The sequence below is a fragment of the Trachurus japonicus genome, chromosome 3 (assembly GCF_045865225.1).
Source record: "Trachurus japonicus isolate A0001 chromosome 3, Traja_1.0".
Lineage (NCBI taxonomy): Eukaryota > Metazoa > Chordata > Actinopteri > Carangiformes > Carangidae > Trachurus > Trachurus japonicus.
In genome coordinates this window covers 21958589-21972723 of record NC_140909.1, presented here as the reverse complement: position 1 = coordinate 21972723, position 14135 = coordinate 21958589, and the positions used below count along the sequence as shown (strand labels likewise).

Here is a 14135-nt window from a genome sequence, read left to right as displayed (position 1 = left end):
TATTATTATTATTATTATTATTAACGTAGCTGTAGTTTAATCTGTTTACGCATAATGCAGATGAAAAAGAAATGATAATTACAACATGCAAATGGAGGCATGCATTGAAGTCTTTGCCAAACAAAAATCATCACCACAGTCTACTGATTTGGCATCAGTTGAACGTAGGCATGCATTTTTTTATGAGTAACTACTCTGCCTCCCTGTAAACAATCATTTCTACCAAATCACAGAAATATGCAAAGCATGACTCGGCTGCTCTGCATGAGAAAGTCAAAACCCCAAAACAGGATAATGAGGACAAAGTCTTGGCCTTCCTGCAATCCCACCAACACAGTTGAAAAAACAGAGAACACTAATGGAAATATCTCACAGATAAGAAAGAGGGGGGGAATGGCTCAGCGTCTTTGACTAAAGGTGACAAGCTCACATTATCTGGAGGGAGGCAAGGGCTCCTTTACTTCACTTGCACGGTTTATCATCACCCTTTTCCTATTCCTGGTGATTGTGTTTTGTTTGTGTTATCTTTCTTTTTTTGCAAGGAGACAAACAAAAGTCTAATCCAAGTAAAGGTCAGCTAAATTTTGGGCTGAGTGGAGGAGGGGAGAAGCCCAAGTCTTATTTAATGCTGTCAACTGGAATTATTAACACAAAGTCTGCTGCCTAGGTGAAAGGTGGGTTTCTACACCAGTGATTTTGCTACAAGCTGAGTCTAACTGCACATCCACACAGCAAGTGGCTTAATATCAGCAGTAATTAGTGCTTCATGAAAAGTTTGCTGCAACTGAACTTTTGGGCTTCGTCTAACCTCAGTTTCTAGCTGTGTTCAGACTCAACTACAACAGCATAAATCCGACAGCAAGCACTCACCCAGCACAAACCTGTAGAAACAGAAAGGTCGCAGCAAAGGGTAGGCTGTGTATAATATTCAATGGAATCCATTTTGTGTGTTTTGTGAATATTAGGACTCTTTTTTTCAGTGCAGCTAGCTTTGCCTCAGCCGACCTTGCTTTCATCTGTGTGAGTGGCTGCAGAAATCTTTTTGCCACCTCCACAAAGGTGTGCATAAAGATACTACACTTCCACTCATGTGGAGATACATACAGGTATATATTTGGTAAATCAGCTTACTGCTCTTGTGTGAAGATTTGAATGTGTAACCGTGTCCATAGATAAAACACGACCTTGGACCTTTTTCAGTGGTATTCTCACTTTCATATTCACACAGTGAATAGTAATGACACCTCTGACTGTTGGTTGCAGTCCTAAGCAGCTGGAGAGGGAGCAGCTAGCCACTGGGTTCTCACATCACAGCTATTTCCTACTGCGGCTACGTTTACAGTACTCACTTATGTTATCCTCATCATCGCTAGATGAAGAATCCCCGTAAATGAACTCAGACTTAGATTTGGTGAGGATTGGGGAAAGGTTGAAAGAAAAGGAGATTCGCCTTTTACGTCTCAGACGTCCCACCGCTGAAAGGAGGCAGTGGGGAGGAAAGACGAAGAGTAAGAAAAGAGTAAGAGTAAGAGTAAGAAAAGATCACTTAAGAGACTTTATAAAAGAATGGGAGGTATAAATGTCAAAATAAAGAGAGCCTATAATACATCATAAATTAAATTTTAAAAAAAAGTCTTGTAAATAGGTGAATGAGTAAAAGGGAATCTATTCTTCTTCCTGTTACCAACATACCACCACCATTTACACATCCAGCTTTCTCTACATCCCTGCTGGTATTAATACTGGCAAAACACATGTTAGTCTACATTTAAATGACTTCTGATCCAGTATTGTCTGGATGTGACATACGCTTAGAGGCAGATTTGAAATCCTGCATTTTAAATATTTAGAGGTACAGTATAATAGGGATGTAGATAACAAAGAGGACACTGTTGATAAATATATTAATGAGGCTGAACGTTATATTAGTTGTGATCAGAATCAGTCATTTCACATTGCCTTTGAATCAGTTTCTCAGCATGTCACTCACCATCAATGTCTCTCTGGCTGATGGCGAGCATAGACACAGACTTGGTGAGGGGCAGGCTCATGGGGGGACAGCTGTTCCGCAGAGGCCGATACCGCCGCGATTTCTACACAAAGAGAAGGACACAGTTCAATTGGAAGGTGAATGTCAATGTAAAAGCAAATAAAAAGGTACATAAACCAGGCAGATGTAACGTGGAACAAAACATCATCAGCTGCCAGAGTGGAAACGGGAACAATAACCTAAAAGGAGAAACTTTACAAGTGAGCTGTGATGTTGTGTTCACAATTTGTTGCGAATTCAGTGAGAGTGGAGTCCAGCTGCCTGAGGAAAGTCATGTTATTAAATCTTACTAATCCCCAAACTGGGAAGTTTCAAATTTCCCCCGACTGTGGTTTATGTACCCGCTTTTCATATCCATCTTTCCTCTCATGTGAATTAGGCTGAGGATGTTTATGAGGATCCCTCTGGCTCCAATATGCGACAGTATGCAGATACAGTATGACATCTAAAGGACAAACTCGATGAGCCTGTGCGTGTTTGTCTGATTGTGTTGGTGTGTGTTGGCTGACCTGGTCATGAAGTCTGCCATGCTCCCCGAGCTCCTCCTGCTCCTCCGTCAGAGAGACCAGTGAGCCCCTGTCATCGCTGTCTTGTCGGGGCATCCTTAAAGGCTCCAGGATTCGGGGCCCCTGGACAGTACGACCTCTCAGCTCCTCTGGCCCCCCACTAAGCCCCTCCAGGCTGTAGCTGCACAGACACACAGAATACAAGAGGTGACCTCAGTGAAGGAGAAATTGACTGCATTGAGCACTCAACATGTTACAGTTTGCTGGTTACCCATAACTAGAGTTGCATCAAAGACACACACACACACACTCGTAGACATGCATGCATGCACCTGTTGACAGACATGCATACACACAGCTGGTCCTGCACAGTGTTTAGCCAGCTGAGTTATCACTGGGCTCTGGAGCAGATTTACAGCTGAAGCAGCAGCAAATGATTTCCTACATCAGCATCAGCATAGGGAGCTCTGCAGCTGTGATTTACAAACCCTATTACATCGATCTATGACTGGAAATAAGAGGCCTTGAAAAATCCAATACAATGATTATGGAGAAGAAAACTACAGCTACATTTCAGGATGAGATATGCTGCACGGCTGCAGCTCTATTCGCTTCAGGACAGACTCTGTGATAGTTAAAGCTCCAGCAGTAAATCTCTCTTATCTCCAGCCCTTGGGTCTATATGGCACTCCATTATCCAGTAAATCATCAGTCCAACACATTCAAACATCACTAACCTAAACTGGACCAAAAGAACCATGACTCTGTGATTACCAGTGACCAATGATGGAGCAGCACTCACCTATCCTCGGGGCTGTGAATGCAGATGACTATATTTGTCATATTAAAGCTTCCTTCCAGCCAGTATTATTACATACTTTCCCATAGAGCAGAAGGTCCGAGGCACTGAAACATGAATAACACCAGCAGCTCTCTGCTACAGGAAGTTACTGACTGGCAGACCAACTGGGAAGGGCATTCATATACGCACACAGGTATGTACGGCCACAACAACGTCAAATGCAAATCGAACAGCATGTAAATACACCAAATTCAAAGTAGGTCATGGGCTCTTGGCAAGAAGAGGAAAAAAACAGCACACACATACACACACACATACACACCAATAGGGGTAAGAGGGGACCTGTCAGGCCAAGCTGCCAAGAGGGGTCTTAGGTTTCTGCTTATTTTGAAAGACCAAAAATGGAATATAAAATTGACTTTTAAGGTGTTTTACCATAATATTACTGAAAATGTGACTTTTAATTATTTTTAAAGAAATTGCCAAGAGGGGACTTGGATCTCTGAGCGACATTTACCTATCAAAGAGTGGACCTCCACATACTGCAGTGGAGCTGTCTGCACCCATTCATTCATCTAACGACCCATTCACCTAATGAGTCTTTGTTTACAACAATGACTTTCTCAGTTTCTTTCAAGAATGGATAATATAACTTGAGAGTTATCATTACTTATTTTAAAGTCTCTGTAATACAAATTATATATATATATATAAATAATCATGGCCACATTTGAGAGTAAATATTTTTTATTGAATTGCATGCAATTCAGAAGTAACATGGCTGCATGCACTAATATCAAGTTCTGCAGTATAAGCAACAACATTTACTTAAAACCAGCTTTAATTAATGAATTCCTTTTTTCTTAACAAAGATAATTTGCTTGTCTGTCTTTACTCATCCATAAATGTGTTGCCTCTGTCATTCTTAGCAGTCCAATAGGGGACCTACTATCATCTCAATTTTAAATAGTCAAAATGCTCCATACATCTGGTTTCAACCAATTACAGTAATAGGAAATACATTAATATGTAATACGTATGAATAAGAAAGAAATAAGCAAAAGTGATCATTCTTAAGATAATGTTTTTCATCAAAACTTAACGCAAACATTTCTAATAAAGTAGCACCAATAATGTTGTCATTATTTTTAAATGTAGGGTGCACTACTGCAACATACATTTCTACAGTCTATTAATTTTTCCCCTACAAGAGTTGTATACTCCTTGACTGCATTGTTGTTATAGGAAAAATATTTGAATTAAAACTCAGGGTTTTAGGTCACATTTAATGTACTTGCATCATGAATCTGTATTTATGAGGATGTATTTTATTTACTGTTTTACATTACAGAAAAAGGTCCACACTTGGTTTATATGGAATGACAGGGGTCCACTGTTGGTTGGTGCATAATGATACAAGTGCCCACTTAGTTAGCATGAAGTGAAATACACACTCCATCATGTATGAATAAGAAAGAAATAAGCAAAAGTGATCATCCGTAAGAGAAATTTTTCATCAAAACTTAACACAAACATTTCTAATAAAGTAGCACCAATAATGATGTTATTATTTTTAAATGTAGGGTGTACTACTGCAACACACATATCTACAGTCTATTAATTTTCCCCCTACAAGAGTTTTATACTCCTTGACTGCATTGTTGTTATAGGAAAAACATTTGAATTAAAACTCAGGGTTTTAGGTCACATTTAATGTACTTGCATCATGAATCTGTATTTATCAGGATGTATTTTATTTACTGTTTTACATTACAGAAAAAGGTCCACACTTGGTTTATATGGAATGACAGGGGTCCACAGTTGGTTGGGGCATAATGATACAAGTGCCCACTTAGTTAGCACGGAGCGACATACACACTCCAGCATGGGTGGATAAGCAGAAATGAGAGAAATTGCTAAGTTTTGAGATACATTTTAAATCTAAATTTAATACAAACATTTGTAACTATTAATACACACAACACACACTCACAAACACATGCAAACACACATATTTAAACTAAAGTAGCACTGGTGAAGTTGTCATTGTAGTTTTTTTTAAAACATGGGATGTACTGTGAAAACTCAATGGCAACCTATCAAGATACTTAAGGGAATATTTCAGTTATTGACATTTATGGCTCAACAATAAAACATGTATGGGAAAATAAAGGAGGCGCTGGGGGGTCATCAGTTTGTCTGAGATACAAGGGATAATTCTTCTAGAGGATGGATTAACCTCACTAAGTAATATGATATACCACTGCAACACACCTTTCTACAGTCTGTCAAGTTTTTGACTTAATGCAGTTTCACACTCCTTGACTGCATTGTTGTCATGGGAAAACTACTTTAAATAACTAAACTCAGGATTCAACATGGTCTGATGGCCCAGAGCCACAAAGTGTTATTCTGTAGTCACCTAATATCCCATATAGATGAAGCTCTGTGGTGGCCACCTATTGTCACTCTTCTACTTTTTAACAGCACATGGTTTCAATCAATTTTAATGTACTTGCATTCTATATCTATATTAGGGATGCATTTTACTTATTGTTTTGCATTGCAGAAAAAAAAGGTCCACACTTGGTTTATATGGAATGACAGGGGTCCACTGTTGGTTGGTGCATAATGATACAAGTGCCCACTTAGTTAGCATGAAGTGAAATACACACTCCATCATGTATGAATAAGAAAGAAATAAGCAAAAGTGATCATCCGTAAGAGAAATTTTTCATCACAGCTCCACGTTACACTTGTTCCAGGCTCTGCCCGTCGTTTTTCTCTAGAAATAGAAACTTTTTCCAACTTTTTTATCTCCGTAGCGATCGCACTCGTCTTCTCCTTCTTCTTCACTTCTTGCTCTGATCTACAGTCTCATTCGTTCTACACATCCCAGAAGCCCCAAAATTACTCAAAGTGTGGGCGACAGCGTCCCCATTTACCAGCCGCAGAAAACTGCATTTGACGTATATGTACGTCAATGGCACTCAATGAGTTAAGTGGGAGGTACACAATAAATCTAATTCTAATCTAATTCTAATTCATCTATTGAAAACAAATAGTAGAATAGCAATCTGATTCAGTGATTAATTTGTTACACATTTGGGTTGCTTCCTAATGATTTTTTGATGTTTTAGTACCCAGCTAAACACAAGTGTGTATATTCCTTACTATCTACAGTATGTATGTGCCTTGTAGGCACTTTACTTGCAAGTGTGTGTATGCAGTGTTTTATAAATCTGAATATTTTTTCATCACATCTACCCCGACACTTTAGAGCGCTTCTGTCTCGACGCCGTGTTTGCCTTCGTTCTGACCTGAACATGGCATGTGTTGTTTGGATTAGAAACATGCACATTTGCAAAGGAAAAAAAAGCTAAATCGATTAGCGGAATCATTAAGCATGCATGCACACAATCCCAAGGAAATGATCACGTGGGAACCAGTTCTGAAGAGGAACTGGTTCTCAATTCCCACCCATAGACTTCAGTCTATGATGTGGACACAAAAGCATTCCTCTACATTGAAGTAGTGAAGTCATCAACACTCATGTATTTCACAGATCCTAAATCCTTGTACACACATAAAGATTCTCTAAATTTCAACCAATTTTTTTTATCTGTGAAAGACCCCACACGTGAAGATAAAAAATCTGTGATTGAACAGTTTTGATCGTATTGTGTGTGGTGTGCTGTGATATTCCAAAGCTCACAGCTCACCACACACATTAAGATTTTTCAGAATCTTGACCCTCCGGTCAGAAAACTCAGAAAGAGATCCGTATTGTTGTAGCTACTCTTTCGGGTCTATTTCCGGAATGGACAATGAGAGCGATGTAATTTTTTTTAAATGAAAGCGGGACACTTCAGCCTTTACAACGATACCATCTGTGTGTGTGTGTCTGTGGCTTCGGACGCCGAGCAGTAAAGCGGCTGTGAGCGGCGGTCACATGATCGTTTAAACATGGCTGCTCTATTGCCGGCTGTTGCCGGCTATGATCGCTCCCGTCTTTGCTATCGGCTATCAGGAAATCTCCCGTGTATGCGTGAATGTCTGTGTGAACCTCATGTAATGCCAGGGCTGCACCGTGGCTCTCTGTGGGATTGCCGGTGTTGTGTCGAGAAGTGGCTTGCCGCGAGCAGCATGCAGAGCTTGGCAAGCAGGCACTTCTCAGCACAACACCAGCTTTCCACACGCAAGATGACTTTTGATTTGTAAATATTGAACATGTTTAATATTTACGATTATCGGCGCCGAACGTTTTCCGAGGCGATTGTTGTGAGAATTTTGACTCTTACTTGACACACTACAAGATAATCTCATAAAATAATCTTAAGACCTTAGGATAATCGGCCGATTTTTGTCTTTGGTCGGAAGGGGGGAAATCGGGGCAAAATCAGCCCGATTATCTTTATGTGTGTGGTAGGCTTAACTCTACCTCCACTCTCCACTCTAAATGTGGAACTGGCTTCTGAGAAGTGAGTGAGGGCTTTAAATCTGTGCCAGATGACTTGTGTCAGTCCTTGACTGTCGGCAGTGTGGGGGATGGTTAATTGTAGCTGACGATGGTCGTTAGCAACTCTGAAGGGCAACCTGGAAAAGACTAACATCCTTCAGCCAAGATCTTATATCCAAATCAGACTAACAGACAATGGAATTCCCCAGTCCTAGGTTGGCCATGTGCTACACACCTATGGACTTCTGTGGCAACTGTAAAGAGTGGGTGTCCCAGCAATAATCCACCCTGTCAAGTCTTTGATGAGTTTTGTAAAGGTGTGTGATGCCTTGTGATCAGTATAATATTTTGTCAGCCTTTATATGATCTACCATTGTGTGCCAGTAGAAATGTTGTCTGAAGTTAGGATTAATCAGATTTCCAGAGATACAGGGGATAAATCAGCTATAGTGGATGGAATAATTTCAAAATACCCACTGTTGAACTACTGCAACACACATTTTTACTTACCAAACTATTAGCTCTACTGGAGTTCATGTATACCTGTCTGAATATTTTTGGTCCACAACAAAAATGAAAACTAAAACTAAATTTGTGTTTTTTTTCCTTCTGTATATTACACACTGTATCACATAGTCATAGATGAAATTGGTGTATGAATTGAAACCTAATTTAAAGTTGTCAAAAGGTACAGGATTGGCACAGGATCAGAGAGTTTACATTAAGTGGGAAGTACACAATAAAAGCTGTATTCAGTTCACACTGGTGCTCAGCAGAAATGGGTCTGGTTGCTTTCAGGATGTGTGGATTGTACATTCAACAATCCCATATTACCTTATTCATAGCATCTGAAGTGGATTATAAACAAATTCAATTAATTGTGTTCAGAAGATGGTAAAACGTTATCTAATTTATTTATATTTTTAAGTAATTCATTTGTTATCTATTTTGGTTGTTTCCTAATGATTTTCTTTCGTTTCAGTACCCAGCTAAACACAAGTGTGTATTCCTTATTATCTAGGTATAACCTTGTGCATGTTGTAGTAAGCAATGTGACTTCATTACATTTACACACAGTTTTCTAAGTAGAGTTGAACATTTTTAATGGGGTTTCAGTCTATGATGTGGGCACAAAACATTCCTCTACATTGAAGTAGTTAAGTCACCAGCACTCATGTATTTCACAGATCCTAACTTTAAGGTAGAGCTGTTGAACTGGGATCTGAGAAGTGAGTGAATGGAGTGAGAGCGGAGTGAGTGCCAGATGACCTGTGTCAGTCCTTGAGTGTGGGCAGTGTGGGGGATGGTTTGTCGTAGCTGACGATGGTCGTTAGGTATTTTCAGGTTGGGCTTCAGAGTTTCTACCTTCTTTCAGCCAATATCTTTATCCAAATCAGACCGTCCCAGGTCTTAGGTTGGCCATGTGCTACCTACGCACCTATGGCCTTTGGTGACTCAACTTCTGTGGCAACTGTAAAGAGTGGGTGTACCAGCAATATTCCATTTTGTCTAAAGAATTGTCAGTTCTTTGATGAGTTTTGTGAAGGTGTGTTATAATATTCTGTGACAGGGCCTTTATATGAGCCACCATTGTCTGCTAGTAGTAATGCTGTCTGAGAACAACAATTAACATGGAATAAGAAATTAGGATTCATCAGATTGTCATGGATACAGGGAATATGTCAGTGTGTGGACGGAATAACCCCAAAAACCCCCCTGTTAAACTACTCATTAAAATGTATTTAGAAAATCAAGGGAAACAAAGGAACGCATAAATATAAAAACACATGCAAAGCCTTACAAAGCCTTGTAAAGGACAATTAGGACACAGCAAGAACTATATTCCTCAGACACGGACCACACCACTGTCAACTTTTTTTATTTGTGTTGCAGCAGTTCAACATTGAGCTATTTGGGGTTATTCCATCCACACAATGCCTTATCCCTTGTATCTCTGACAATCTGATGAATCCTAATTTCTTGTCCCATGTTAAGTAAGATGTTGTTCCCAGACAACATTTCTGGCAGAGAATGGTAGCTCATAAAAATGCTCTGTGACTCTATATTGCATGTACCCATGTTTCAGTCAGTCTGTTTTGAATGTAAGTAAGTGGAGTGAAATGCACACTCCATCATGTATGAATAAGAAAGAAATAAGCAAAAGTGATCATCCTTAAGAGAAATTTTTCATCAAAACTTAACACAAACATTTCTAATAAAGTAGCTCAGATAAATACAGTGGGGCCAGGCCGTTAAATGCTTTAAAAACAAACATTAAAAGTTTAAAATCAATTCTGTAAGGGACAGGGAGCCAGTGAAGGGAGTTAAGAACAGGAGTAATGTGCTCACGTCTATTAGTGTTAGTTAAAAGACGGGCAGCAGCGTTTTGGACAAGTTGGAGGCGACTGAGCGAAGACTGGGAGACGCCAACATAAAGTGCATTGCAATAGTCCAATCTAGAACTGATTACTGCAACGCATGGATGGCTTTCTCGAGGTCGTGGCAGTTTAAAAAACATTTTGACTGTGTGAATGTGTGTGGCAATAGTTTAACATAGGGATCCTCTCAATGAATTATCCCTTGTATCTCTCAGTACGTTTACATGCAGAGCTTAATCGAGCTATGCTCAAAATTCGATTTTGGCGTCAAGTCGGACTTCTGCCCTTGTCTCAATATACATGCAACTGAGAAAATCGAATAACTGACGGGTCCATCGCCCCCTCATGCGCCGTCACCCGTTGTTTCAGCAGGTTAATACGCCGCCTGTCCTGTTGACTTCTCTGTCACCTCGTAAAAAAACTGAATATAAACAACTTAGTAAGCTTAATAATAAATTCTCAACTGCAGTTCCCGACCAGACGCGTCAGTCTGGGCTGGATGCGCGCTGAGAATAGGATACGGGCTTCCTTTTTCCTCTCTCTCTCTCTCTCTCTCTCTCTCTCTCTCTAATAAAACAATCTGGCTGGTTGCGCTGTGTATGTGTGAAATGCATTGAATCGGCGCTGAGGGTGGGTTTTTTCCTTTACTTTGCGGGGTTCAGGCGGCTTCTCTGCTCCACTTGGTGCCGTCTCTACTGTTGTGAAGCATGCGCACATGCATTGTCCAGTTATACTCCGACTAAGGCGTATACATGATGGAGAAAATCGAATTCCAATCGCATTATCTGGGTGTCTTAATCGAAGTTCTCAACTCCGATTTCAGTCGGACTAAGGTGTTTACTTGCACTTCAGTTGTCCAGTTATAGTCGGATTAAGGCAATAATTCGGTTTTTTCAAGTGTCATGTAAACGTACTGATTGACAAACTGATGATCCCCCATTCCCTCTGTATTTTCCCATATCAAATTGTCGTATATCAGTACCTCTTTGATGGTTTACTTGTACAATAATCATCGTAGGTTGCCATTGAGTTTTCACTGTACACCCCACATAAAAAAACACAACATTACCATTGCTACTTCATTATAAATGTTTGTATTAAGTTTTGATTGAAGTTTTGAGCTTTTGAGGTTAATCCATCCTCTAGAAGAATTATCCCTTGTATCTCAGACAAACTGATGACCCCCCAGCTCCTCTTTCATTTTCCCATACATGTTTTATTGTTGATCCATAAATGTCATAACTGAAATATTCCCTTAAGTATCATGATAGGTTGCCATTGAGTTTTCACAGTAACTAACCCTAACCCCATGTTTAAAAACAAAACTACAATTACAACTTTACCAGTGCTACTTAAAGCAGATATCAGTGGAATGTTTTTGTTAATATAAGTCCTAAATAGTCCTATTTTCCGTCAGCAATCACTTACATGAAGTATTTCAGCCTAAACACGAGTCTCTCCGTCACTCTGCTCTGTTGTAACCCGAGGAGAAAATTTTCCTTGTGGGATACAAGTGTTATCCAATGAGGGGAGAGAACGGCATGAAGGGCTGTGTGTGCAGCCAAGGGATGCGCGTGAATGTGGTGACGTAGCACGAGGACCAATTGATGCCTGACAAGGGCGGGGGCTGCTAACTCATGGTGCGTTCAAGGAAACTCGTACTTTGTGTTTTTCCTTCCTGTGAAGTCATACCAGTTCGATCTGGTACGAGTTCACGGGTCGGAAGTTACGAGTGGTCGTTATAGGGAACTTTCACAGACAACAGGACGGTAAAAACACGAGCTACGGGTTACCTGGAACGCTACCAAGTCGTAGTTGTGACTTGAAGCTGTAACTTACGGTTTCAAAAGCCTGCCTTGAACACAGCATTAGCCGAAACGGCCGTGCCACTGATATCTGCTTTAAGTTGAAATACGTGTGTTTGCATGTGTTTGTGTGTGTGTGTGTTATGTGTATTAATAGTTACAAATGTTTGTATTAAATTTAGATTTGAAATGTATCTTAAAACTTAGCAATTTCTCTCATTTCTGCTTATCCACCCATGCTGGAATGTGTATGTCGCTCCGTACCAACCAACAGTGGACCCCTGTCATTCCATATAAACCAAGTGTGGACCTTTTTCTGTAATGTAAAACAGTAAATAAAATACATCCTCATAAATACAGATTCATGATGCAAGTACATTAAAATGACCTAAAACCCTGAGTTTTAATTCAAATATTTTTCCTATAACAACAATGCAGTCAAGGAGTATAAAACTCTTGTAGGGGAAAATTAATAGACTGTAAAATTAATTACAACATTATTGGTGCTACTTTATTAGAAATGTTCACTTCTTCACATCACTTTTGCTTATTTCTTTCTTATTCATACATGATGGAGTGTGTATTTCACTCCATGCTAACTAAGTGGGCACTTGTATCATTATGCACCAACCAACAGTGGACCCCTGTCATTCCATATAAACCAAGTGTGGACCTTTTTCTAAAACGCAACGAATAATTCCTATACAGATTTATGACGCAAATACATTAAAATTAATTGAAATCACATGCATTTAAAAAGTAAAAGTCTGACCATAGGTGGCCCCAACAGGGCTTCATCTATATGAGATGTACATGGCCAAAAAGTAACTTTTTGTGGCTCTGAGCCATCAGGCCATGTCAAACTGTGAGTAGTTTAAGTATTTTCCCATGACAACAATGCAGTTAAGTAGTATAAAACACCAGTACAGTGAAAAATTAATAGACTGTAGAAATGTGTCTGGCAATAGTTTAACATAGGGACTTTGTGAGATTAATCCTCTCAATGAATTATCCCTTGTATCTCTGACAAACTGATGATCTCCCAAACCCTCTGTATTTTACCCAAAGATAACAAATTGCCTTGCCAATACTTTAATATCAGTTACTCTTTGATGGTTTACTTCTACATAATATATCATCATAGGTTGCCATTGAGTTTTCTGTAATATAAAACAGTAAATAAAATACATCCTTCTGAATACAGATTTATGATGCAAGTACATTAAGATTACCCTAAATCCTAAAACCCTCTATTAAAAAATGAATAGACTGTAGAAATGTGTGTTGCAGTAGTACACCCTACATTTAAAAATTAATTACAACATTATTGGTGCTACTTTATTAGAAATGTTCACTTCTTCACATCACTTTTGCTTATTTCTTTCTTATTCATACATGATGGAGTGTGTATGTCACTCCATGCTAACTAAGTGGGATCGTGTGTCATTATGCATCAACCAACAGTGGACCCCTGTCATTCCATATAAACCAAGTGTGGACCTTTTTCTGCAATGTAAGTCAACTAATAATTCCTATACAGATTGAGAACACATGTATATTGAAAAAATTGAAACCCTGTGCTTAAAAAAACTGGACAAGCAACAATAGCAAGGTCAATTATTTTTAATGTTTAATCAGAATTCAACAGAAATTATCTAAATGACCATTTTATTTAAAATTTTGTTATGGGTGATCAATTTTTTCAATATTTTAAAATTTCTATTATACCTAATACAGTGTTGAGTTTAAACTTAAGACATCCATGAAAACGGAACCTTTATATTTTGTTACAAAGAATAACAAATTATGTTTCAAGGTACTGGTTTGTTCACTAAGGAGCCTGTTTGATAGCCTCTCTACAGTCTGAAAGGCTGCCGGGGCTGCAAGTCGTTCACACTATGGAGGAGTGTAAGAAACGACGTGTGTGAATGAGTCGTTAAAACCCCTGCTCCAGCCTGCCGGGGCACTGCTGAATATGGTATTTTACACACACACACACTCAGGTCCCCTCTTGGCTAAAGTTTAAAAAATTAACCAGAAGGTTTTTCACATGATTTTAAGTTGATTTAAAGCATGTCCAACAGGGGACCTAAAAAAAGTCCCCTGTTGGCTGCTTGGTCCCCTGTTGGTGAATG

At 39.3% G+C, this 14135-nt stretch overlaps 1 protein-coding gene across 17 annotated transcripts in view; it reads right to left on the bottom strand.

The window, feature by feature from the left end:
• Positions 1 to 14135, bottom strand: part of akap13a (A-kinase anchoring protein 13a) — a 112226-nt gene that overhangs the window by 28800 nt on the left and 69291 nt on the right. For 9 of the 17 annotated variants that reach the window (XM_085766756.1, XM_085766694.1, XM_085766684.1 and 6 more), the window contains 3 exons: positions 2560 to 2737; positions 1991 to 2093; positions 1350 to 1475 (listed from right to left, as the gene is read on the bottom strand). In XM_085766756.1, coding sequence (XP_085622882.1) covers positions 1350 to 1475; positions 1991 to 2093; positions 2560 to 2737 — 407 coding nt within the window. The remainder of the gene's footprint in view (positions 1 to 1349; positions 1476 to 1990; positions 2094 to 2559; positions 2738 to 14135) is intronic. The other 8 variants (XM_085766810.1, XM_085766767.1, XM_085766776.1 and 5 more) reach the window with 1 other exon arrangement.